Source organism: Cygnus olor, chromosome 2 (genome assembly GCF_009769625.2).
Source record: "Cygnus olor isolate bCygOlo1 chromosome 2, bCygOlo1.pri.v2, whole genome shotgun sequence".
In the NCBI taxonomy this organism is placed as follows: domain Eukaryota; kingdom Metazoa; phylum Chordata; class Aves; order Anseriformes; family Anatidae; genus Cygnus; species Cygnus olor.
The window spans coordinates 109,311,930-109,338,413 of NC_049170.1; the positions used below are offsets into that span (position 1 = coordinate 109,311,930).

At 39.5% G+C, this 26,484-nt stretch overlaps 1 protein-coding gene across 2 annotated transcripts in view; it reads left to right on the forward strand.

The window, feature by feature from the left end:
- MYOM1 (myomesin 1) overlaps window positions 1–26,484 on the forward strand; it is a 76,110-nt gene extending 49,626 nt beyond the window's left edge. The window contains exons 22-39 of one of the 2 annotated variants that reach the window (XM_040550129.1): window positions 2,673–2,829; window positions 3,881–3,987; window positions 4,105–4,149; window positions 7,520–7,656; window positions 8,665–8,809; window positions 9,429–9,488; window positions 9,749–9,816; window positions 10,985–11,098; window positions 11,775–11,862; window positions 12,600–12,638; window positions 12,732–12,837; window positions 14,453–14,616; window positions 15,813–15,849; window positions 16,163–16,185; window positions 17,791–17,846; window positions 22,002–22,217; window positions 25,001–25,145; window positions 26,327–26,484. In XM_040550129.1, the coding sequence (XP_040406063.1) occupies window positions 2,673–2,829; window positions 3,881–3,987; window positions 4,105–4,149; window positions 7,520–7,656; window positions 8,665–8,809; window positions 9,429–9,488; window positions 9,749–9,816; window positions 10,985–11,098; window positions 11,775–11,862; window positions 12,600–12,638; window positions 12,732–12,837; window positions 14,453–14,616; window positions 15,813–15,849; window positions 16,163–16,185; window positions 17,791–17,846; window positions 22,002–22,217; window positions 25,001–25,145; window positions 26,327–26,484 (1,865 nt within the window). Of the gene's footprint in view, window positions 1–2,672; window positions 2,830–3,880; window positions 3,988–4,104; window positions 4,150–7,519; window positions 7,657–8,664; window positions 8,810–9,428; window positions 9,489–9,748; window positions 9,817–10,984; window positions 11,099–11,774; window positions 11,863–12,599; window positions 12,639–12,731; window positions 12,838–14,452; window positions 14,617–15,812; window positions 15,850–16,162; window positions 16,186–17,790; window positions 17,847–22,001; window positions 22,979–25,000; window positions 25,146–26,326 lie in introns of those variants that run through there. The other variant, XM_040550128.1, reaches the window with a different exon arrangement.

Sequence of the window (26,484 nt, forward strand, 5' to 3'; positions counted from 1 at the left end):
ATAAGCAAATAAAAATCCAGGCTAGTTTTGAGCTGTAACTTTGTCTCCAGACAAAATCACTTTGGTATGTATGGATCTCACAAGAGGCAGGGGAAGTCCAGGAGCAGACCGCAACTCTTCCCCATTACTTCCTGGGTTTGCCCTTAGTCCTTGTGCACTTTGGTGCAAAGTGAAGTTAGCTTCTCATCCTGCATCAGTTGCTTCAGGAGAGCTTGGCACAGGAATATGATCTGCCCTGGGGGTCAGACTATGGGGTCTGACCGTCACCCTCACCTGAAGAGCTTCACTGAGGGATTTTGTGAAAGGAGCCTTTTTACAGGAGGGCTCCTGCACATTTCTGTGAATCCTAGGCTATAAGACCATGCACTTGAGGGCTGTTTCTGCCAGAGCAACCTGCTCTTAGTTACATCTGCGAGGCTCACCTGGCCTCTCAGAACAGAATCAGGAACACACTAAGATTGTATAAAATAAGTTACCTGTTTTTTCTGACACTACCTTAGGTGCTGCTATGACCGAAGCCATAGCAGACCTAAAAATTTAACCCTATGGCTGCCACAGCTTGCATCAACTGTTTCACTTTAATCACACACCCATTTATCCATCAAAATCCCTTCAGCTAACAAGTAGGCAATGTTCACCTTGAGAAGAGAGGCTTTGGGCAGTGTGTTTTGAAAGTTTTAAGGCTGAATCTCAGAAATTAATGAAATACTGTCCCATTCAACTTTTTTTTTGATTATCTGTAGACAAGATGATGCCAGTAACTCTAGTGTTTTGAAGCCATCTGCTTTATCTTAATTTTAGCTCTTTCCAGTCAGTCCAATGAAACTCTCAGATCAATGGAGACAATCAGTATTTGATCTGACATCTAAGTATTTTATTTCTTATGATAACTTTAAAAGTGACTTTGGGTGCTCTGTAGAAACCACCAAGCTATCAAGAGAAGGGAAATTAGACTACTACTGTTGGAGCAGCCTCTTTGGTTTCACATTGTAGGACAGGTGGAGACCTCTGCTCAGTAGTTTAAAAATATATTTTTTTTCTTACTTCCACGTAAATATTAGAATTAAAAACCATCGTCACTTCTGGAGATACATGCCGTGCATTGTTATCATAATGTCAGTGCTTTAAAAGAAATATAAAGGATGTTGCCCTTTGTAGGGACCTTCTGGCTGTGATTCTTTGCACATTGCATAAGTTGCCATCCAAAGATTCATGTACTAACGATCTACAGGAAACTAAATACTAATGAAATATAAAGTGATGAATTTGCATATAATAAATTACATTATAACATTCTTGAAAAATGTGCAGCTACCTGGAAAAATATTTGTAGACCAAATCACCTATTGGTACTCATTGTGCTTCATTGCTGTGAGGGCTGGTAAATAATAGGACCAAAACAAGAATATTAAACTAATCTTTCATTAAACAGTTATGGCAAATTAGAAAGAATAAGAAGGCTGCACGTACACCAATTGTCATTACAGGAGCTACTCACAGTGCTGGACAGGACATGTATAATACTAGGGTGACGAAACACAGAAATCTCCTTGCATACTTGAGGCTCATTAAGAATTATGCTGAAAACAAAGCTCTTAATTTCAATGTCAGGAATAGGGCTCTTGTCTTTAAGATACAATATGTTGTGGAGAAAGCATGTCGTTAGCATTCCGGGCAGCCTGAAATTGTCTTAGACTGAGTAATATACCAGGAGTGCCCCATTCAGATGTAAGACCAAGCTCAGAGCTGTTCAGAGGAGGAAGCTGGATGTCCTCCAGCACATCTCAGTTCTCTGTGGTATTCTCAGACAAGCTGTTGAAATGAAAGTTAACGCCACAGATGACGAGATGCCCAGATGAAATTCCCTTGGCTTCACTAGTGTGCAAGGGAGCAGGCAGGAGGTACGCTCAGGTTCCTGACCTAGGCCTCACTCTCAGGGCCCTGTAAGGACAAACTGGGTCACCTTATTCAGCTCAAGGACTGCAGGTACTGGCAAAACAGGGTGGGCGACTTAGCCGCTAATTGCAAATATTCACTCCCTTTGTGGGCCCAAGATTAATGCTGCAGACGGTGGCAGGGCCAGATGCCAAGCATAGCAATTAAACCAACCTCCTGGAGTGAACCCAGAGTCCCTGAAAATGTGCCTCGGTTGCACAAATGAGCGCTGCTTGGGCGGCTCGGTTGTTTCCTCTTTTACCTCCTGCACCTTTTCAAACATCTGCATTTGTACCCAGTATTCCCTTTAGAGCTCTTATTTGACTAGGGAATGAGAAATTCATACTACATAATGAAAGCGCTGACTACCCCTTAGCTGGAAAAATATTGCTATTTAATATTTCAAGCATTTAATGGATTTAGAGACTTGCTTCCTCCCCCTCTTTCCCCCCTTTAGGTTTTTCCAGTGCAAATATCATAAATCTCATGTGTGCTTAGACATGTTCAAATAAATCAATTGATTTATGATGCTCTTTAATCTGTTCCTTAATTTTACAGCCTAGAACAAAAAATTCTAACCATGAATCAAGGACTGAGGATGCCAATGTTTTCAGCAATTTATGTGCCACTCGAGAAAATGGCAAGGATCTTCTTAATCCACACTATGAATCACATCTATATACATTTGTTTGCTGGTATCTCTAAGAAAGTGGAATTGCCTTGTTCTGATCTTTCAGGAACTAAGGAAGTGGTGGTCAATGTGGATGACAATGGAGTAATTTCCTTGAACTTTGAATGTGATCAGATGTCTCCAAACTCTAAGTTTGTCTGGTCCAAGAATTATGAACCAATTGAGGACGACTCTCGACTGGACATTGATACCAAAGGCGGAAAGTAAGAGCCCTCAGCAGTAACAGTCATCCCATGTTTGATAAACCTAGGCTGGTCACAGAAATCGATCCTTTCTGGATGAAAGGATCAGTAAGAATTGTATCTGCCTTTGTTACTAAAAGGCTCTGGATGAGTATGCTGTTCTCCAACAAGTCCCTGTGCAGACCATTGGGCAATTGTAGTTTGCACAGAATGAGTCAGGCCTCCTGATTAAGCAATTAAGTTACATTTAGGCATAGGGTGAGAAAATTGGTGCTCTGTCCTCTTACAACCTGCCAATCAGGACAGATGATTATGATTCCTATTGCTGTCACTGTTAAAGTCCAAAAGCTAAAATTGTCTGCTTGCAAAATGCTTTTACCATGTAGCACTGTCACAATCTTCTGAGGAGATCCCTGTTTTGATCACCTCACCATAGCCTGATTTGATAACTTTCACAATGCTCCATGAGCCTAATATGTTTCTTCAGGCATTTTTCAAAAAGGAAGAAATAGCAAATGCATAGGTGGAGCCTATGAAGCTATGTGCTCTTACAGCTATAGAAACCATAGGGGAAGAAATGGTGGGTCATACCACTCTTGGTATTGCATATGAAAATTGAATCAGCCTGCACTTACAGTATCCTTCCACACTCACCAAAGACCTGACAAATGCTTTTAAGTATGTGTGAGCTAGCTTTGGCTAGCTCCAGTACCGTTGGCACTACCTGAGAGCTTATTCAGCTTCCTGGAGAGGTTGTGCAGGTTGTGCAGAGGTTGTGCAGCAGAGGCAATTGGTCAGCCTTTACTCTTATGGTCTCATGGATGCTCCCGGATCTCCCTTCTCTCTTTGCTTTAGTAACCGATTCCTCTTAGTCCAGATGTACTGGCTGTGCCATCGCCATTTGTACCACACGTGGTAGGGCTCACCCTGGTTTATTCTGGTCAGGACACCTGTATTTACCTTTTAGTCAGAGCAAAAGCTTAAAAAAAATTATTTTTATTGTGTGTTATAAAAGGGACCTTGGTTCAGACTGATCTCACCTTTTTGTCAAAATGTTTCATTTTTTCTAAAGGTCAAAAGCAACCTTTAAGGATCTTGGAGAAGATGACTTGGGAATTTACTCTTGTGTTGTTACAGACACTGATGGAGTTTCATCAAGCTACACAATTGATGAAGAAGGTAGATACACAATGTCTATTAAGCATGCCTGTTTTACTTTCACTTCTGTTTTTTCCTGCTGCTGTGTCTCTCATATCCATAGGTATGCACACCTATCTTTTTTCATGTCTTTTGCAGAAATGAAACGTCTGCTTGCTCTGAGCCATGAACACAAATTCCCAAGTAAGTGAATCAAGCATGTCTGTAGGGGAGAGATTTGCATGCGCACGGGTATGTATCAGAAAGCTCCTGCCAGCATCAGATTGTGAAACTGCTACAGTAATTTCAAGTGAAAGTGTTTTTGAACTGAAAATCTAAGTAAGATTCCTTTTTTTTTTTTCTTTTCTTTTTTCTCTCAGTACGTTTGTGTATTGCTCTTGTTCTTCCTCTTCTTTTGCAGGCTGCTGGTCTAAGCATATACTAAGTCTCTATATTAGATTGAAAATAAGTATCCCAATGGCTTTATTTCTTCTGCCATGCAGCTTTTTTTACTTACTCAGAATGCCTAAGCTGATTTGAAAACCTGAGTTTGAAAAATTCTCTGCCCCTCTAACTTCACCCCAACTGAAGTTAACAGAAGTTAAAAGTAAGGCTAAGAGAACAAGCAACAGTAGTAAATTCATCTCTAATGATATGTATATATATGTACAGAATTTTTCAGCCGAAATTCATTCCCTCCCTCTTTTCTGTAATACTTGATAATACGAGCACCTTTCTTTTTGCTTGGAAGGATATTTTTGTCATGTCCACAGAACTCTTATACCTTTATGATATCCTGGCTGTAGTACAACCCTGTTATTTCCAGTGGAATGTGACTTGAATAACTGAAGAAAATAATAAATTGAATTGTAGAAAGAATCCTATTACACACAACGTGACGAGATCTAAGCCTTGTCTCATCTCCTGCCACTACCATCTCTTGTGCTTTGTTCCAGACACTACTGTTCTTGCCTGGGTTTTAATATCTTCAGCTTTGTGCTTGTGCTGCTGGCACCTCTGCCAGCTCAGCCCACATTGTGCCTCCCAGGCCAGTCAAACTCGGCTGCAGACATTGCCTGTCTTTCTGCACACATCATCTCTCTTTCTCATTTCCCTCTCTGCCTTTTCCATTTCAGCTCTGCTCTTCCCAACATATCATACCAACTTTTGACAGCCTAATGACAGCCCAAGCACCCCCTTCTTTACTCCTGCTCCTCCCAGACGTTTCCTCTTAATCAGGTCTTCACAGCGAGCGTTAGTCATCACAATCCCTTATTGCTGTCACTCACCCCAACCCTTCTCCACTGAGTGCTCTTCCACACTCTGTGTTAATAACTAATGTCACGAAATAAGTTCCTCAGGACAAGACTGGGGGGTTGGGTTTTTAACATGTTTTCGGGTGTCAGTGTGCTCCCAGCTGTGCATGAACTTCATGGAAAACAGACCAAAAAAAAAAAAAAAAGAGATTAATGCAGAATGTATTGCAATGTTTCAAGGAGAAAACTGCTTTTCTTGCTTTGGCCATCCTAGGCCCTATAGACTCTCAAAAAAAACAAACCAAAACAAAACAAAAAACACACATTGTCTAACTTCAGTCTAGTTGCACATGGTAATTTGTGATGCTATACAAATAAGATGTAAAACCTTGTAAGCATGATGGCTGGAAAATCCCTGAAGTCACTGTCAGCTGGTGTTTAGTAAAATGGATTTATTTTTTTTTTAAATAAGTCTTTTGCTTGTGGAATACTGTTACATGGATCTCTCTGATTCCTTTGGACTGCGGAGTGAATGGCCTTTTCCTAAAATATAAAGCTTTTACATCCTTTCAGCCCCTTCTTGAACAGTTTCTGAAATATTTTCCTCTCTCCCATTTTAGACTAAGATATTAATAGTTAATTACATGCAAATCAACTGGGAGTTTAAAATTGCCATGGAGCTGACAGTGAAACAAAGCAGTGCAGCCTGGTATCTATTCTCATCCTCATCCTGTTGCTTCTGAGACTCCTGTAGCATTTCAGGCGCTTTGTTCTGAGAAATCATGCAGCATCTGAGATTGCTTTTGTTTCTCACAAGCAATGCAGGAGGGAAGGAAGCTTCACAAGTACCATTTCCACTGCTGGGGCACACTCATAACCTGGTCCCTTTTGGTACCGCTTTCCCCCACAACTCCTTTTTAACCATTTTTTTTCTCTTCCAGGTTATGCCCATGTCTTTTTCATATTTTTTTTTCCCCTGGGACTGTTGCCTCACCTCCCAGAAGCTTTATTTTCACCAAAGATATGTTCTGTACCACCAAAATGTACATGAGTGTGGAAAAGTATAGCTGCATGGAAGGGGTGCCCATATGAAAGGAAGACACAGGGAGACCTCACACGTGGCCACTACCTGGGATTGACAGCAGGGTAGAATGGCAGCTCTGCTCCAGAAGGCACGCTGTTGTTTAGGGTGGTGAAAACAGGAAGATGAGAGATGCCAGAAAACTACCCCAGTCCCAGTCCTCTCCTGCTGCAGCTAGGCTTTTCACACATGAAGTTAAATAAACAACCCCGTCCTGTGATTTGTCTGGGAGAAGGTGTAGGTTGACACCCATCACTACACCACATAATCAAGCATTTTGCAATGTGTTTGTACGCTCTCCTCGGTTACACCCTTGCAATGCAGACTTTATATTGCTGTGAAAGTGGAGGTTGGGGCAGAGTTCATATATAGCATATGTGCTCCTAAGAGTATGAGGTTTTGGAAACTTGAGCATCCACTAGGACAGCTAAAATGATGGTAATTAAAAAAAATGAGCAATGTGCCCAAATATCAGAGTCTAAATGCCTGTATTTAATGTTGGTGATTAAAATCTCTTAACAAGAATTTAAAGTGAAGGCACACTGAGGACTTTTACTAACAAGAACAAGGAAAAGTTTAAAAACCCTACAGTTAGCTACAGTAGAGTACTCTTTACAGGATTTTTTTTCTCCTGCTTACACAAGGAATTGTTCTATATGTCGGGATTTCCATTATTCATACGTAAACAAAATGTACTGGGGAGATTTGGGGTATGTTGTGATACTTCGTGTATTCTGGAGATAAAGGTCCCACTCAGCAAAGATCAAAGTACTTATAAAAGTCTCCCAACCTGCAATTCACCAGCTGACTTTCTGATCTGCCTTTGTGCTTGTTTGTTGTTGTTGTTGTTTTTCCACTGAGTCAATTCCCTGCCTTACAATAACATTGTTAAGCGACTCATTAAAGATGTGTCTGCCCTATACAGGCTCACATCATGCTGCAGAGATGCTTACAGTTTACCTTTGGCCTTGTATTAGAATGGAGGAGCCCCAGCACAACTCAAATTGTCAGTGTTTCTGCTCTGTTCAGACCTAGTGATAGAAAGATCAAATGATTCAGTCTCACCTGTCACCCTGTGTACATGTGGGTGGAGAGGTATTCCAACTATATGAAGAGCTGTCATAAGCTAGTCACCTTGCATACATTAGCTGAAAGAAAGACGTGGCTTTTACAGAAGAAGATAGTTGTTGGGGCACAGGCAAAGTATATGCTTCATTCTTGTCTTTCTTCTTTGTAGCTGTTCCACTTGTCTCTGAGCTGGCAGTGGAAATTTTGGAAAAAGGAGAAGTGAGGTTCTGGTTGCAAGCTGAAAAACTGTCTGGCAATGCAAAGGCCAACTTTGTATTTAATGATAAGGAGATTTTTAATGGAGAGGTAAGGCTTTTCATTGCTTACAGATGTTTGCATGTTTATAACCAATGAGTATTAATGTCTCCAATACGCTTCCAACTAGTGTTCCATGCTAGTGCATTTTTGTCATAAATGGCATATTTCATCAAAAAAATCACTAGGAAGTCTTTGTCCATAATTTTCAGCTCCAGCTGAATTCTAGTGGATGCAGTTTATAATGTGGAATTAAATGACTTCCTGCCACCTTTGTGAGTACCACATGGTCTGTTAACTAATGGATACCATAAGAGTTCCTGCAGTGAGGTAGTCACAGGTAAGTAACTCCTGTGGTCTTCAAGGAGTCACTGCAGTTGCCCAGATTCATCCCATGTCTTTTATCTATGGCTTATCTACGGCCCTTGTGGTCACTTCACACATCACTTTGCTGTTTGGAGGAATTTAGTACACCAAGGGAAAATTCCCAAGTGGTTGTTTCCAGTAGCAGAGCTTGTTACTTATGAAGACAGGATGCGTCATGCTTTTGTTGCAATACCGATAGCAGTTAGGAGGCAAGGACAGAGCTTCTCTAGATTCCCCAGGGAAGTGGTCATGGCACTGAGCCCGCTGGAGTTCAAGAGGGCTTGGACAATGCTCTCAGACATGTGGTCTGATTTTTGGGTGGTCCTTTGGGGACCCAGGAGTTGGACTCAATGATCCTTGTTGGTCCCTTGCAACTCAGGGTATTCTATGATGATTCACTCTACACAAAAATTTATATAAATATTGTCTCAAAGATGATAATGTTCTGAAGAGGTGCAAATCTAAACCTTAATAATGAAAAAGAACACAACACTCACCATAGAACAGGATTTTCATGTTTCCATCCTTGTCAGATTTCTTATTAATTTGTTTACATGTATAGAGCTGGAGCTAGAAATAGTGGGAATCTGACTAAAGAAAACAGAATTTCTCCTAAAGATATGAAGCAATGTTTGCCAAATATTCTCTGATTCTGTTATCTGTTAATTGTTGCTTTACTTTCCATTCCTGAAGAAATATAAAATGAAGGTGGACCAGAAGACTGGCCTTGTTGAAATGATTATGGATAAACTTGAGGACAAGGATGAAGGGACTTACACTTTCCAGCTGCAGGATGGAAAAGCAACCAATCAGTCCAGTCTGGTGCTCATTGGTGATGGTAAGCTAATCTATACTGTGCAGAAGGCTTGAAAAAATTACATTGGGGTTGGTTGTAATCTTCACTTTCTACTGTTTTCCCATTTTAGTTCTAATAAATGTTCATGTCACAGCATTTGCCTGCCTCAGATAAAACAGACCATGTGTGTGAACTGATAATTTTTAAGTGCCCAGAGGAAAGGGAAATGTTATAGAAATGTAAAATATTGGAGGCTATCAAGGTTTGCTTTTCTATGGATGCAATGAAAATTCCCCTTGTAAAATGCCTGTTCAGCCAGAAACACACATCTGCACCTCTTTGCATTGCCACTGCTTGCCAGTTCTGCTGCCGCTCCTGTTTGCCTTCCTTCTGGGAGTGGAAAGCGATTGCATGATGGGGGATTACACTTCTTCAGAGTGATGTGTTAAACCCCTGATGGCTGCAAGCAGCTTGGGAAGTTGGGTTAGCTGTAATCAGCTTCTGACCCTTGGAAATGTTCAGTATTAAGTTGCTGAGAGAAAATTTGACCACAACACAGGGTTCTTATTGGCCTCCAAGGGACAGAGCTGTGCCTGTTACGGTACTGCACTAATAACACATGTTGTTTAACCTCATATATGTTGCTGGTTTTAATTTCTAGTATTCAAGAAGCTGCAGGATGAAGCAGAATTCCAGAGAAAAGAGTGGCACAGAAAACAAGGTGATAATAAGAATATTCATAAGAATCACATGTGTTAGTTTGTTAAGTATGAGAATTTGTTTATATTAATATGTGCTAAATTAAAATAGATGTTTTTATTCTGTTGTGTAGTTGCTTGCCTTTTGAAGGAAAAATGGGAAAAATAAACACTTTAAAATATAACAGTATTCTTGTCAAGAAAAATACATTTGCCTTTGTTTTTGTATCATGAATACCACTGATGTCATTTTTTAAAGAAAAATATCTGTAATTTCAAACAGGTCCTCATTTTGTGGATAAGCTGGGATGGGAAGTTACCAATGACTGTAACGTGATGTTGAAATGCAAGGTAAGGGGCAAGGAAAAGACTAAGTATAATGTTCAAAGAAGCACTTTGTCCTACTGCTGCTTAGATGCTGAGGGAAGAAAAGGACTAAAGAGAGTCTTTGGTTTTGTATTCCCAACTGCATATTGAGTAGTGGAAGAGACTGAAAGCACACGGGCTAGTCATGCAGGGGTGACTGTAGATAGTCGGAGACTTAGGCAAAACTCATTCCTGTCCAGCAAAAAGCAGCTCAAAAATTGATAAAGGAGAAGATGGTGGTGAAAAACAAATGGATTGCCCTCCTGCAGTATGATTAATAAGCTCTGCTTTCTTTACAGAAATACAGTATCTGAACAAAGAGCAATGTGTTGGTTACTGTGCTGGAAATAGAAAGAGAGGCCTTCTGCAAAAAATCCATCAAGAAGGGGACTCTGTTACATGCTTCTTGTGTATCACCACTGGTATTCAGGGACCTGTTAGATGTGCCTGTACAGCTTCCTAATTCAGGCATTTAAGATAGAGACTGGCACAGGAGCAGGGTAGGAGGAAGGTAACATTTATTCTGAAGGGATAAAGAGCACCTGCCTCTGGGCCATAAGGTTGTTATCCCCTGACAGCTCTCTGGTCACCTCTCCGCAATGAGCTGGGGCTATCGTTCAGTCCTCTGTGTGTCCCCATTACCACAAACAGAGGTAAAACAAATCATCCTGTGCTCTTTCTGGTTGTTTTTTTTTTTTTTTTTTTTTTCCAGACAAAACACCTTGGAAAATAGCTTAAACATTTTTTCTTCACGTCTGCCATCCACCCATCCATCCATTCATCCCTCCATCCATCCAGTCAGGAAAATGGACCTCAATAGGAATGATGGATCCTTGTGAGCTCAGGGACTGTCTGATTTGGGACCTGCTTATGTGTGTAGAAATTCCTTGAGCAGAATTCACTAGATCCCTGGTTTCCCCAAAGCTGTTGACAGTACTTTTCTCTCTCTCTTCATCCCTTCCATTTTCTCTCTTGCATCCTTTATTGTAACAAAGAGGCCTCCAAGAGCATCCTTGTAATTCACTGTAAACATGTTGTAAAGCTTGCTGTTCTTGTATGCTGACCCAGGATTCAAGCAGGCTAACCCATGCAATGCTAGGTTCATCTGACCAAATGTAGAGAATAATTACAATGTGGTTTTCATCCATTTTAGGTGGCTAATATTAAGAAGGAAACACACATTGTATGGTACAAAGATGACAGGGAGATAATGGTAGATGAAGAACATGACTTTAAAGATGGTGTGTGCACTCTGCTGATTTCGGAGGTGAGTGACTGTCTTTGCTAGCCCTAATCTGAAGTCGGTGTTATGAATTCAGGTGAAAGATATGATCTAATATTTCAACAGAACAATCAAAATAGGAAGTGGGTTTTAATAATGGAAAAACTCATGAGGCATCTATATTTTAGCTAAATAAATTTCTATCTATAACTGCTCACTCAGATTTTCAGGAAATGATGACAGTAGAGATAAGCATGTCACTTCCTTTGCATGTCAGTTAACAACCGAATCAGACCACATCTCTGTTGTGACTTGCACTTGGGAAGTGCTTGTCACTTGGGCTTCCAGAGGACCGCCCTCTCAAAGTCACCCAAGAGACGCACTTGAGACTTGCGGTCCCTACCCAGCTCTGCTGCAGACACAGGGTGTGACCTGCATTAACCACTAAATCTCTTTGCCTTCCGTTCCTCTGGCTGAGAAAGGGCAGAAGTGTCAGGCCCTGTGGGGGCTGGGGACCACGATGAGGCCATCAGAGCAGGACCTCCCAGCCAGGCCCTGACCCACCACCCCAGCCAGGAGCTGGGCACGGGGGGCACCAGGACAGCCCCAGCCCTGGGCATTGGGCACCTTCTGGGAGACAGGCATGGGGATGGGACGAGGCTTGGCTGGGACACAAATCTGGATTTTTCTACAGTAACTGTACTGAATAATGGTTTTACAGTTTTCTAAGAAAGACACTGGCACTTACGAAGTTATACTGAAGGACGACAGAGGAAAGGACACCAGTGAGCTAAAGCTTACGGACACAGGTCAGAGCCCCTTTCTGCATGCTCTAAGCCATGCAGCCTACATCCTGCAAGCAAGATCGAGGCAATAAAGACAACTGCATATGTCTCCTTCCTGTGGTTTTGTTCCTCCTGTATATAAGATTATCTGATTAGAAAAGCAGAGATTGTTTAGCACAAGTAGTACCTGACTACGCCTCATTGCATGGGGATCTTGTATAATTTTGTGAGAATGTGATGACTGGTGCTGAGCAAAATGATAACACATTTCCTCAGGGGCTCGGCAGTAGTTTAAGTTTGTAATTATAGAAAGAAATTACAGAGCTAGATAATTTTAAAAGATCTCACTTTTTTAAATGTTTTGTCATTACTATATTTAGAGGCTTTTCCATTCCTTGTGACCACTGTGTTTTTAAAATTTCAGTTATAGTTAAGTTTCCAAGCAAGTGGGAAAAAAATCATATCCATTGCAATGTACACAGATGGGTTAGCATTCCAACTGAATATGGTCATTTACAGGGTAAAAAAGAGAATACAGTTCAGTTCAGCTGCAGCAGTATTCATCCAGGTTAAAGTCTGGAAACTGTGGAATAACAGGCTGCATTTTGGCACTACTTAGCTTTCTAATACACTTTTTAATGTAGGTCTGATTTCTTTTTGGACCCTACTGGGGAGAATATTTCAGAATCAGTGCTTGGCCTATGATTGACTGTGCTTGAGATGCAGACACTGAGTTTAGTCTATGGATTTTGTTTCCACAGCTTTTGCGGATCTGATGAATGAAGTATGCAGAAGGATTGGTAAGCTTTTAATTCTCTTCTGAGATGAATGACTCATTGTGACACTCAATGAATGCCTGCATGGCTGCATAAAAACATGTGGTCTTCTTGCAGCTTTATCTGCAACAGACCTGAAAATCCAGAGCACAGCTGAGGGTATCAGACTGTACTCCTTCGTCACCTACTATGTGGAGGATCTGAGAGTAGGCTGGGTGCACAAGTAAGTATGCAAAAGCTTTGCAAATATCAGTGCGGCTTGGTTTTTGTAGACTCAGAAAGAACCTGGATGTATGAGACAGGCTGGGCCCAGCTGTCTTTTCATCATCTCTCATGAGTCCTTCTCTCACGTGAGAGTTAGTTTCAGAGAACTGCACCCACAAGGAACCAGTAGGAGAGTTAGGTCTTGGTGGCATGGGGCCTTCCTGCTGTTTTGCTGTGAGACCGATAGTCCCATGCCATGTGCTGTTGTCAGGGCTGTGTTGCTTCAGAGGGCTTCCCACCTTCCGAATGGGATCTGCATCTTCCTCTGAACCAGTTTTGAGGGGCAACATGAGTATGATCTATGGCACTGACAAGCTCTGTTAGAGGCCAGCACATCTGGTTCGGAGATACCTAGCCTGGAGGCCTGCTTGTCTAGGAGCCATAATTCACAGGAACTGGGGCAAACGGGCACATCCTCTTCATGCATGGGTTCATGTTTTGGAGGCAAAGCAAGATTAATTCCACATGTGCCTGAGGCAGTAAAATCCAGACAGGCCCTCCTGTGAGCACTAAGAGCCTAACAAGGACAGACAGGAGAATTGAGACTCTTACAAAGAACTTGAATACTCAGCTCCCCATAAAATTAATGGTAGTTGTGTATCCAAATCCATGAGACAGCTTTGAATTTTCAGTCAGCATAAACAGCTTGTACTGTAAAACTCAGAAAACTAAATAACTTAGTTTATTTTAAATCTATTATTAATGTTCTTGCTGTTTCACTTCCTGTGTATATGGTAGCAGTTTGAGGTCTTCCTCTTTCCTGGCATACATTTTGATCTGGTAAAACCAGGAGTCCCAAGCATTACAAAACTAGAAGTGAATATGAATTGTCCTGGATTTTTTCTCTCTTCCTTCATTTTCTCTCTTTTTCTACCCTTCTTTCTTGTCTCTCTCTTTTCTTTATTTAATTTTTAGAAGCTAATTTCATCTTGAAGCACATCAAATTGCTCTTTGACCCTCTAGCATATTCAAAGCTATCAGCTGAAAGATAAAAAGAAAATGAGCAGCTTATTTGACAAATATCTTCTGCCTCTTCCAGAGCAATTAACTGCTTAGCTAAGAAGCTGAAAATTGATATTTTTCGTGGGAGTTGTATTTGTGTCAAAATACATTTAACTGTAAAAGCCAAAGCATAGCAGAACATGAGAAAACTTTCAAACTAGGCAAAAACCATTTGTAACAAAAGTGTTTTTTTGCAGGTACATCCCTATATAGTTTTGCTTTGCTCAAGCAGAAAAAACTTGTGCTAAGGAGAGAACAGGAACATTTGAGGTATTACCGATCAGACATCTGAGTCTTAAATCTGTATAATATTTCTATGACTCAGGTTCATAACCTTTCTGCAAACTTTGAGGAGAGCTGGAAATTGAACAGAAGAAGACTGTCATAACAAGTCTGTCCCTTTGGTCTACAGATTAGCAATGATTTGGCTTTAAAAGCTTCAAAATATGATGGCATACCATTGCACCTTGGAAATCATTTAGTAACTGCGATGTTCTGAGTGACTCAACAGGAACAAATCCTGTTTATATTCCAGTAAAAACGAAGGGGTGACATTGTTTTGTATTTTTCAGTGACACCCAGATTAGGTTTACAGACAGAGTGAAGACTGGTGTCACGGGGGAGCAGATCTGGCTGCAGATCAATGAGCCAACTCCTCAAGACAAAGGCAAATACACCATGGAACTCTTTGATGGTAAAACTGCACACAAAAAGATGGTGGATCTTTCTGGACAAGGTAGGCCATTCATACTGGTAATATCACCTGCACGTGGGTATGACACTGTGGTAGGGAAGGAGCATCTCTAGCAGGATCAATCTGATACCGTTTGGGCATCAGGTTAATTTTTCCCAATTCAAATATCAACTTGCAGTTTGCCTTGGAGTTGCCTAGGGAAGATGTCAGCCCAGTTTCTGAGTTATCTTACAAAACCCTTGGGCTGCTGGCATTGATTGGCAATTTTAGACACGAGTTGTAGCACTGAATGCCTTCTGTATCTCTCCCTTCCTAGTAATAATATTCAGAGGAGGAAGTGAGGGACAAGTTTGTTCTGTTACTTTCCTACTGTATTTCTTTGATGGATATAAAAGGGCTCCTTATTCTTCAGAGACGTCAAGACTGGTCCCTTTCATCAGCACAATGAAGGAATGTTACAGGAAGAGATAAAATTAATTCGATTGCCTGATGGAAGCTCTTACTCTGAGAGAGCTCTCAGAACCTAGGGAGCAGATTAACTACTTCTGAGTTTCTGCTTTCCATCTCCAGCATTTCCCATCCCTAAAGTTTTGCTTTGGGCCTGTAAGACCTGTGTAAGGATGATAACCTTACAATCATCTCTGGGTTGCTCCTTCTTTACTCTATCCTCATTTTTTGAGAAAAAGTGTGAAAAGCACTTAGGAAAAATAAATCTCTTGTATCATAAGCAAGTGGTCTGCAAATTGGGATACACAGGACAATCTGCTGGGGTGCAGGAAAAAAAACACAAGAACTTCAGTAGCATGTGTATATAATTTATAAAGAATTGCATATACATATATGGAGGGTACTCAAAATTATATTACTAATAGGGGGTTGTGATCAAAAACAGTTTGGATGACTTTAATGTGGTATATTTTGGGTTTCCTCCTCTGTTTTGTGAGGTAATTTCAGCCTATCATTCTCCTATCACTCTGTGTGAATTTTTGACCTTTACTATAAAAAAGAATTGTGTTTATGCATGTATATGTACATATAATAGTTACCATATACGAGACTGGCTTTATTAGTTGAACCATTCAGCATTTTAGGGCTTATACAGTATCACAGCATGTATCCATACATGAGTATTTCTTTAATGATGTCTACATTTTAAATTAATTTCTGCATTTTAAATGAACACTTGTGGTGGCCTATGTTTGAACCTATCTTTAAAATCAACTTTTCTCTTTATAAAGCATTTGATGAAGCCTTTGCTGAGTTCCAGAGACTAAAGTAAGTATTATGCAATCCAAATACACCAATGGCACCCATAAAATAATAATGGTATTTGTTTGTTTTTGCTGGAGCTAAAAATATCCTATGAAACAAATCCTAGTCCTACAGAAGCCCGTAGGAGTTTTGCATGTGACTGCTTTGGTATAACTCTTATGTAACAGTTAGGTAATGAAGAAAAAGCAGTATTGCCAAATGACAAGAGGCATTTTCTTTAACTGATTAAGGCAATTTAAAAGACAAGCTATTTTTCCATCACTCTAAGTAAACCTTAAATAAAATTGGACTTTCTTTTTGTTTCTTTCAACTCCAGGCAAGCCGCGATTGCAGAGAAAAGTAAGTGGCCTTCTTTGACAATAATTGTAATAAGTTGTTTATGAAGGTTTTCTTCCTATACAGGAAATTGTGTGTTGGGAGAGAGAGGGCATGTATGCACGTGTATATACCTGTGCGCATCCTAAAACCAGTTGACCTTACACCAAGGGGAAGCAAGGAGCATGATTTAACATTTTGCACATTGCTGCTACTGACACTTTAAGAAGGGGTTATGTGGACTTTTCCAGAATAAGCTCCTGTTCCCATCACTGGTTATCTTTCTCTGAAATTCATATTTATTGTTGAGATCTCCCATGCATGTTTTTCTGCTCAAAAGTCACTCTGTTTTCTAAGATGGAGGAAATCACTCGGCTAGTTTTGAACTATCTAAAATGTTAAATGGCTCTGCATTATAAACAGAGGTGGGTAAGATTTTGCATAACTTAATGACAGATCCCTGAATCTCCTGATACTTTTGCATTTGTATCAACTTCAAAAGAACGATTAAAACACAAGTATGTAACAATTACTTAAGGAATAAATCATCATAAGGAATCATCAGCTTGGATTATTCAGCTCAATATTCGTCCTATTTACAAAAAAATCCATGGTGAAATGTAGCACAACAAAAAATTCTCCCAGTGCAGATGACTTTCATACCTCTATAGAAACTAGGGCATAACCGGAGCGTGAAAAGTTGGTGGAGAAAAATGTGTAGAGGGATCTGAGCTAACTCCTCACTGGACACAGACTCCAAATGGAAAGGGTTTGGGCTATGTACAGCAACCCCTGCTAGTTCCAGCTGGGATGGCAGGAAAGGACCAGGAACAGCCCTGCCCTGGGCAATTCATTTCTAACTCTGCATGAGTCACAGAGGGCTGGCACAGAAAATGTAGTCATGCTCCTGACCTCATCAAGTTGCCATTTACTCCAGAGTATATATTTTACAGAGCATATTAGAGGAGAACATGCTCTATAGTCACTTCCTTCCTCTGCCAGGCTCCTCCAAGACTTACAACTAACAAAAATCCATGTTCCAGAATAAATGCCTCAAAGCCTGCGTGTGATCAGCTTATTTGTTTTTATGTAAGATTCCTATGGGACTTTGAACTTAACCTGTAGAGCAGATACGGACCTTGTTTATGTCCAGATACACACAAAGGGATGGCATTTCACTGCTGTCACCAAGACCGAAGCCCGTCATTGTTTTTAGACCAAAACCAAATCTCCAGCACTTTCTTAGCTGCCATTCATTTCTTATCAGAAACACGTTTCTAGTGTATGACACTGAAAATTTTGAGCACCAGATCTCAAAAATTCAAATATTTTGCGTGTGCAACCGCAAGCAACACTGAATTAGTGGCTAAATCTGCAGGACACAGCACACGGACTTTAATTCCCTCCAGTAAGTGACTGATGCCAGCTGTTAACACTTCTTTTGCTGTGAATCAAATGTTTCTAAAGTCCAAATGGTGTGCTAAGAATGCTGAGTAATTCTGTCCTAGCGCAGATATCAGAGACAAGTTGTACATAAATAAGATAAGAGGAAAGAACTAGAGGGGAAACAGAATCTAGGACACAGTTGATTTTGAGAGACTAAAGAATATTATGTTCATTTCTTTTCAGACCGTGCACGGGTGCTTGGAGGTTTGCCCGATGTTGTCACCATCCAGGAAGGCAAGGTACAGTGAATTCACCAAAGCTTTACACAACAGCTGAACAGCTTGAATGCCTTTCAATGACAGCAAAATATTCACCTTTTTTTTAAAAAGATTCCATCTTTAAAATCTGCCACATTATTTATTCATTCCCTGTCTTCTGTACATAATGCAGTGGTCTTGCACAGATGGGTTTATTTATTTAGGGCAGTGTCTTTTCTTAAGCATTAGATAAAAGTGAGATGACAATGCGAGCTGAGACTAAAATTCTTTATGTAACCAGGTCTTTAAAAATTCATGCACAGGTTTCACTGTTACATTTATCTATCTGTCAATCTATCAATCTATCTAACTTTCTATTTATTTATTGTAACACGGTACCAGGGAAGGTTTTGATTCCCATTTTTTTTTTATAGGATAGCTACCCATTCTGTATCTTTTGGAGTTAACTGATAGTCAGATCTGTCAAAGCTGCCTTCTAAACAGGATAAAAGTAGTAAACCTTTCTAACTCAATTCTCTTTCAGACCAAAGGAGAAAATTTTCTGTATTTCATTGGGGTAAGCGGGAAGGAAGTCAGAGGAAGTCACTGATATTACATTGGATTATATTAGCAGAGTTTGGCTAAAAGATTATTGTAAGGCAGTCACAGGGGAACACAGCTACATCACTGCTCAAGCACAGGACAGACATCCCAGGAAGTCAGTTCATAATCTTGTAACCTTTTCCCAGCGCTCTACAAGTTGCAGCAAAGTAGCACTGAGACCAAAAGCATCAGCTCTTCACCTCCCTCTGGTCGGCCATAAGCCACCTCCTTTTCAAAGTGTGGGTGAACATTGAAATGAGACATTTGAATGTAGTTGAAAACCTGTAACACGATAACTACAGTAAGACAGCTTCTGGATATTTCCACTTTTTTCTTGTAGTGGGTCAGCTGGGTTAGAGGTACTTGATTATTAGCTCAGCAGAAGCGTTAAAAATCTAAAAGCCTGAATTGCTTAACAATGCAAGACATAGCATAGCCACCAGATAGTGGGCTGCAGCATTTCATGTAAAATTAAGCATCTTGACATTATAAAATGGAATAACATTTGATTAAACTTTTCATTAAAGGATTTAGTGGCTCATGGAATGATCTAAAAATAAGCAGCATTCAGAAAAGTATTGTAACTATAGGCAGAGGACAGAAAGAAATAGAATGAATTTGCAGAATTTCAGAGAATATTGTTTCTGCTTGAAGATGAGATTCTCATATGGCTTTGGCAGGGGATAAATTTGGGTGACTTTTCTCAGTTTTAAACTTTCTGATAAAAGAGAGTTGAAGTTGAGTATAAGCTCACTAAAGCAAAATGTGTAGCTTACAAAAAAAGCAGTTTGTAAAAAAATGAGTTGCAAAATCTCACCCAGACACACATTGTCCTTGACAGCAAGGACATTTGTGATGTTTGAACAAGCGACTGGAAAACTCCCAGAATTCGAGACAAATATCGTTGACCTTATGTTTCTGGACTCTGTAGATGATCTTTTTGAGAAACAGAGTAGGGCAGAGAGCGTTCAGAGAAAGCACTGCATGTTTGGGTGTTGTTGGCTCATCTGCCTACTGCTTGCATATATGCTGGAGAGAGGGGGAAGGCGGTTTTCTGTACCTGGTGTGTAATCCATGCAAATTGCACAATCAGCAAGGGTTTCGAGAAAGAGTAAATGAGGTAGTAGAGGACTGGCAACTGCAAGTTTGGATTCTGAATACAAGTGCAGCCATAACTGGAGAGTTATATGATCAGATTGGTATCTTGAGATTGAACTTGCAAGCATATGCCTATCTCAAACTTAACACTGCGATTGCGATGCTATTTACTGGCTTTTTACATGAGCTGAAGGATATGTGTGGGAATACATGAGCCAGCGCTTACCCAGTGTTAATCAAAGAGTGCTACAGATGGCCTAAGAGGCTTCCACTGATAGACATAAATGCTCTTCAGCGTTGGGTTATAATTGGAAAAGGCTAAGTGTCAGTTCATATTAGGGAGGAATTATCAGACAAAACCAGCATAGGTTTTGTGTATAGGTGGCCAATTTAACCTAAGTAGCTGTTTTAACAAAAGTAAGGGGGTTTATTTTTAAAAGGAGACTTTGGATCCTGACAGACAGGCACTTTCAGACCTAGAAGCAACATGTTACATCCTCCTGCCCACCAGCTCTCTGTTCTCCCCTTCTGCCAGGGGTTGGTGCCCTCATAGGCATGCTGGAAAAAGGGAACATGTTCCCATAACTTAGCTGCTTTAATTCACACCCTGGCATCTTAGTCCAAACTACTCATAAATGTGAGTATGTGCTAATATGCAGGTGGAATGGCAATACTTGAAATACAATGACACATTTTTCTCTCCCACTTATAATACTAAAAACTCATGAAAATCTGCAGTGAAAGGCAGAAAAGTCAAGCAGAGGCTGAGGACGTTTGCACTGAGAGTGTTAAGGAAAAGGGGGAAACGTAAAACCACTTGTTTTCCCCATCTTTTCGAAAAGATGAACTGATATGGTCAAAACCACATTCTTACCAGTGGGCTACAGGAGAAGGCATTCATAATCCCCAAGTTGTCATCAACTGTAGGTGCTGCAGGAAATCAGATAGGGGCCATTTCCATCAGGCTTTCACCACCCCGAACCCGGTATGTGTCTTTCCTTCAGTACCAAGATATATGTGTTGGTGGTGGTGGGGAGAAACTTCACCCTCCCTTTTGTTTTCATTTTGTTCTTTAGGATTTGGGATTTATGTTTTTTTGGTTTTTTGTTCTTAGAGGTACAAAAATATTGTTTTTATAGAGACATTTTTTTTCTTTTCTGTCTGCTCATTTCAATAGCTGTCTGGGTGTCTATTCTGTCCCACCTTCCACCATCACACTACCATATAAAAAGCAGAGCAGTGAAGGGAAGGTAGCTTGTTAAACTGATTTCTCACAGTGCCTTTCTGACATAACAACATATAGGGTCAAAATGTGATCCTCCTCAGTTGTCTCTATTTCTAATGTATTTTTATCATGAGCCTTTAAAAAATGGAAGAGAAACTGGATTTCAGTCAAGTAGAACCTTGTCCATTCCTTATGTACCACTGAAGACCATTTTCTCTGTAGTACAAATTCTTCAAATTTTTCTAGAGAAAAAGTTAGATTCCTCTCTGAGTAACATTTTCAGTTCGGACCAATGTACTATTTAGTACTTAGACATAAATCAACTCCTTACTAAATAAAGGTCCAGAGAAAGGTGTATGTGCACTGAAGTTTCACGTGAATATTTTTCACATTTGATTTTGTATGTGATGTTCACTTTTGCAAACTCTTTGAGAAGATTCCCACAGCCTTGTGACTAGAGGAAGGGATAACAGCATCCTGTGAGTCCATATGTAACACGTATGTCACAGTTGACAACAACAACAAAAAGAGATCTGAACATTGTATGCACCTTAGACTTGCCAGCCTGCAGAATCTATTCAATGGCTAGTGATCTCTCCAACTGACTCTGATAATGAAGATTCTTCCTTCAGTCTGTTGGGACTTACGAAGCTTACTAACATCAAAGGGAAATACTTACACGAGCACCAAAGAAACAGTAAAGTCTGTTTTGATTTCAGTTAAAAATAGTTTTATAGGAGTACATAAAACAAATTAAGGTTGTTGAAAGAGCTGTCAGAACATGGTTTAAAAAGATCCTAAATTAAACAAAATATTCCAGGGACACTTTGCCCTTAGTCATTTTTTTCAAAAAGGAAGACAGGCTTTCTTTACTTCTGTGGCAAATACATAGTGAGCTTAACCTGAACAAATCCATCTGACAGGTCCTCAAATTCTTATTTCGGGTCTAACACAAAAATGCAGGTGATATCTGGTTTGGTATTAAACATTACACATGGAGAAAATCCCAGTAATCATTATCAGAGCAGAGAAGAAGGTCCATAAAATATTGAAAAGGTCGTAATGGAGTTTTTGAATTAACTGAGTTCTTTTTCTTTATGATACAGAAGACTGTGACAAAAACTATTGATCACTGATGATGATATGTATCCATTTCCTAAAAGCAGGAAGCTAAATGGGAGGAGGTGGAACATTTGGAGAATTGTGCATCAGAAAACACAGCAAGTATTTATTGACTCTTACATATAATCCTTTCATACTTTTTTCTGTAGGCACTCAATCTGTCTTGCACTGTCTGGGGAGATCCTACCCCAGAGGTCTCATGGCTGAAGAATGAAAAATCATTTGTATCTGATGCTAACTGCATCCTGAAATTTGAATCTGGAAAGAATGTCAGCTTCACCATTTCTGCTGTGTCCACACTCGACTCTGGGAAGTACAGCCTCGTGGTGAAGAACAAGTATGGCACAGAGACCAGTGATGTCACTGTAAGTGTGTTCATACCAGAGGAAGAGCAAGAAAATAAGAAAGAAGATAAGAAAAGGAAAGCGTGAATTTAAGACTAGGAAACAGAAGTATGGGGGAGATTTTGGATGACAATGCTGACATAATGTGTGTGTGTAAATGGCTTTCTGTTTTAGCAGGTAGCCTTGAATTTTTCCATTCACTTCACTTGTGTTTGTAATGCCCTTAATTGTGCCAGGGAAAATAGTGCATCTCCTAAGTATTTTCTCACTGCTAACTTCACAGAACCTAGTTGTGCCATCCTCTCACCCAGGCCAAATGCATGCTGGCTGTAAACACTGGTCTGCAATTTGACCCTCTTCCTGGGGCACTTGACCACACAACACAAATGAAGAGGGTGAAAAAGGAGTAGAGTGGAGGCAACTGATGAGGCAGATGGAAAGATAAAAAAAGATCAAGGCATTTCTCAGCTGCAGTTTAGATTTGTTCCAACTTTGGTAAAGTAGCATAGATGGAATGTGTTAGAGAATTCAAACCTTGGAGAAATTAGTGCTGGTTTTCGTCTACATTAAGGCCCCTTTGTATTGCTGTGTTACTTTAGAGAGGCCTTAATATGGGTGTAATTTACATCCATAAATATTGTTTAATCTGCCCAATTGGGGTAAAAGTACTGTAATATAAATGAAAATTAAGACTTAGGAGGCTAAAATACTAATGTGTGCATGTGTCTGCAAATATGAATGAACTCTCCTCTATGTTCACAAATAAATGGGATTCACTTCTTTCATTCTGTCATGAGTTTGTTTCACTGTGTCATGTTTTACTGGTCACGGCTCTCCTGGTTGTTCACATTATCTTATTATTTTAACCTTTTCACCACTTTATTTACCTCTAGTTTTCCTTTAGATCCATGTTAATCTTCACTTTACTTTTCACTACAAAATCCCCGATGGCATCACCTCGTGTTTCTCTGTCCAGACCTTCACTGCTTTACATCTCAACTTACAAAGGTATTTTGCCAGTTCAGGCACAGGAGTAGTCTCATGCAGTTCAGAGGGCCTGATCATGAATTTTGATTGAAGGGTGGTAGGTAAGTACATTGTTAGACTGAGACCTTAGTTAATTTCATCCACATTTAACACTGGAGATCAGAAATAACATATTTCTTCAAGATCCTTTGAGGGTGCAAAAATAATCTTTACTGGAACTGAGAAATAAAAAGAGTTGTTTTTTTTCAGACAAAAAATATTTAAGAACCTTTCATCCAGATCCAAAAATATTTCAGAACCATTTGTCCAGATCCTGAACACATTTCTATAGATTAAAAACTCCTTGTCAGCCATTTTACAACAATGTCACTGATTATTAGCTGAGGAATAGCAACAGAATGCATATATATTTCCATCCTGTTGGACATTTATGATATGATATTATGCCATCTTAATAATTCTTTTCAGAACTGATCTCACAACAGCACTGTTCTTCACATCAAAATCTAAAGAAAAACTGTATATATTTTCAGTGTTCTTTGTAAGGATGATCTGTGTGCATCCTTTACATACTTCCTCGTCATTTTTAACTATGGTGGCTGCAGAAATAGTGCTGTTTCCCAGGCACTCATTTTGCTGCAGTACTGGTATTTCTGTGAGGAATACGTTAGTAAGTGCTGTGCAGCTAATGCTGACTTAAATTCTTGCCATCTGAGGCTTACTGTCAGCTACAGCTAATGTTAAAGGCCAAGTGGGTGCATGAGGGAATTCTTAATGTCTAGTACATGGACAATTAAGTGCTGGTTTGCTGGCATTGTGTTTAAAGGTCTTTTTCTTTTTCAAAAAATGTACAGTATGGAAGCTAATAACAAACTTAATAATTCAACAAATAATCCAGATTTAATTCAGGTTTATAACATATCAAAACATTTTAGCATGTGCTTAACTTTATGCATGAAAAGTACCTACATGTTAGGTTTATCTGGTATACATCTTTTTTATTCCAGAATGGTTTTCACATCAGAGTTATTTTTAACATGAAATTACATAAAGCTACTGTGTTTTCAGCATCTCGCATAAACGGTAAATGTGTTCACTCATCACACAGCCTTATCTACTAAAATATTTCAAACTGAAATATTTAATAGGATTATTGCAATCTTAAGTGTGCAATTATGGACAGCAATGAATCACAATCTCCGTTAAAATTAAAAAAAAAAAAGACTAGTTACACAGCTGTGTTTCAGACAAAGTAAAATGGCTTAATTATTATATTTCAAAATGTTATCAGGAGAATATCTGTAATTTGAGATACAGCAAGCTTTCTGAGTTTAGAGAAGAAATGTCAAATTATTTGATAATTTCTTAGTATAATATGAAGCCAGCCCACGGGTGATAAGCAGGTCATTCCATCCTGGTCCCAGAATATTACGCTATGTAAAAGCAACAACATTACATCTCTTGTCCATCTTCCCAAGTGCAAACAAGAATCCAACTTGCTCCTTGCAAGTCCTGATAACTGATGTTTATTACTCAGCCTTAGCATAATTTAAATAGCAATTGCATTTTGGCAGCAGCTTATTTCTACTATTGCATCTTCAAAAATCTGTACCGCTGCCTCCATCCATTTGGCAGAACTGCAAGGGAATACAAGAAGTGGGTCATCTCCCAGATAATAATCAGGATTCTACTTCTCTTTGGTTCAGAAGATGTATGTGCCCTGAAAATTTAAGGAGTATTTGTTTCTAAACATATTGCTTCCAGGGACTCAGTCCCCATTTCTTGCTTGTGCATTTTTTGTTCTTGCTTTGCTTCAGGTGATTGTGATTTCTGTGTCAGGCCAGACTGACATGGCTAAGCATGCTGCTAGTGTCCAAGGACAAAGTCAAAATAACGTAACTCTATCTAAAAAGAAAAAAGCAACTACAGCAAGCAAACAACATAAGGAAGGGGAGAAGAAAGGTAAGAGTGCTTTCACCTTTATGACAGCTGCTCCAATGGAAAAAAATGTTGAACATTATGCAGATAATAATGCAGATCATCACCTCACAGGTCCCAAAGAAACAAATTTACCGTACGTATGCTCTCAGCTGACAACAAATGCAAAGTACGAATTGCCAGGTTAAACCCCAGTGAGATTTAAATCCCCATCCCACCGAGCTACCAGTTCTCACCTTGGCTCACCTGACTGATAAAAGTTTTTTAAGCCATAATACTACTGCCCAATTGCTGAATGCAGAGGAAGTATTTCCTAAGCATATATACATACACAGATTGAGTTATTTTTGTCAGCTAGACATTTGACACTTTAAAAAAAATAAGCCAGGTAAATGCCAAAGTGTTTTAGAAAACTCTGACCGTATAGCTATTTGAGATCAATGAATTATTCTCTCTTTGTTTTATGTCCATATTGAATGTTGAAGTTGGAATTATAAGCAACCATATTTCCATCCAGTCTAGAGAAAGGGTGGAAAATGAAAAGCTCTCTGGTGATTCAGCATTTTTGTATATTACAGATTTTTTCTCTCTGTTTAGACTTTTTATATAATTGCTGCTTGGACATTAATTTATTCTTCGCAACTACATTTCCCTCATGTAGGGCATTTTAGCTCCAAATAAGGCTTAAACTCCAACATTATCAGAATATATATTTTATATGCTTTTGCCCAAGTATTTTTTGTTTGTACACATTTGTACAAACAAAATGTTTGTAAAAATGTTGTATCATTGCTGACACACCATTTTATAATCTTATTCCTCCTGTTTTGGTTCCTAAGGCAAGAAGTAGGAATTAACTGCGTTCCTTTCCTCTCTTGCCTTGCTGCTATGGGTAACTTGGGACTTTTCTGAGCAGTTGTGTAAATGAGATGACTTATGTAAGAAACAATTATTTGTGCGTGTAAATGTTTTGCAGGTTCTTTCCCTTAACTTATTTAATTGGAGATCATAAATATTTGGGCTTGTTTTTGTCTCTGTGAAAAGAGGTAGCGTTTGTGATACTGAATCTCTTTAAATGGGTATAAGAAGAGGAAAAGAACATAATAAGGTCATAACCAATGCTAAGCGAAAATCTAACTCTGCATTCCTCCATGTTGCCAACTATAGTAAATACAAAGGAAATTTTATTACTTCTCCTAAATCAGATTTTATTAAGCCACATGTAGATGAAATTATTGCCACAGAAGAGACACCTGACCCAAAAGGAATCTCCACAGTGGAAAAAAAAAAGGATACAAAGAGCAACCAGCACACAGCAAAGAAGACTGATGAAAAGGCTGCAGCAGCAGAAACGGTTCCTTAG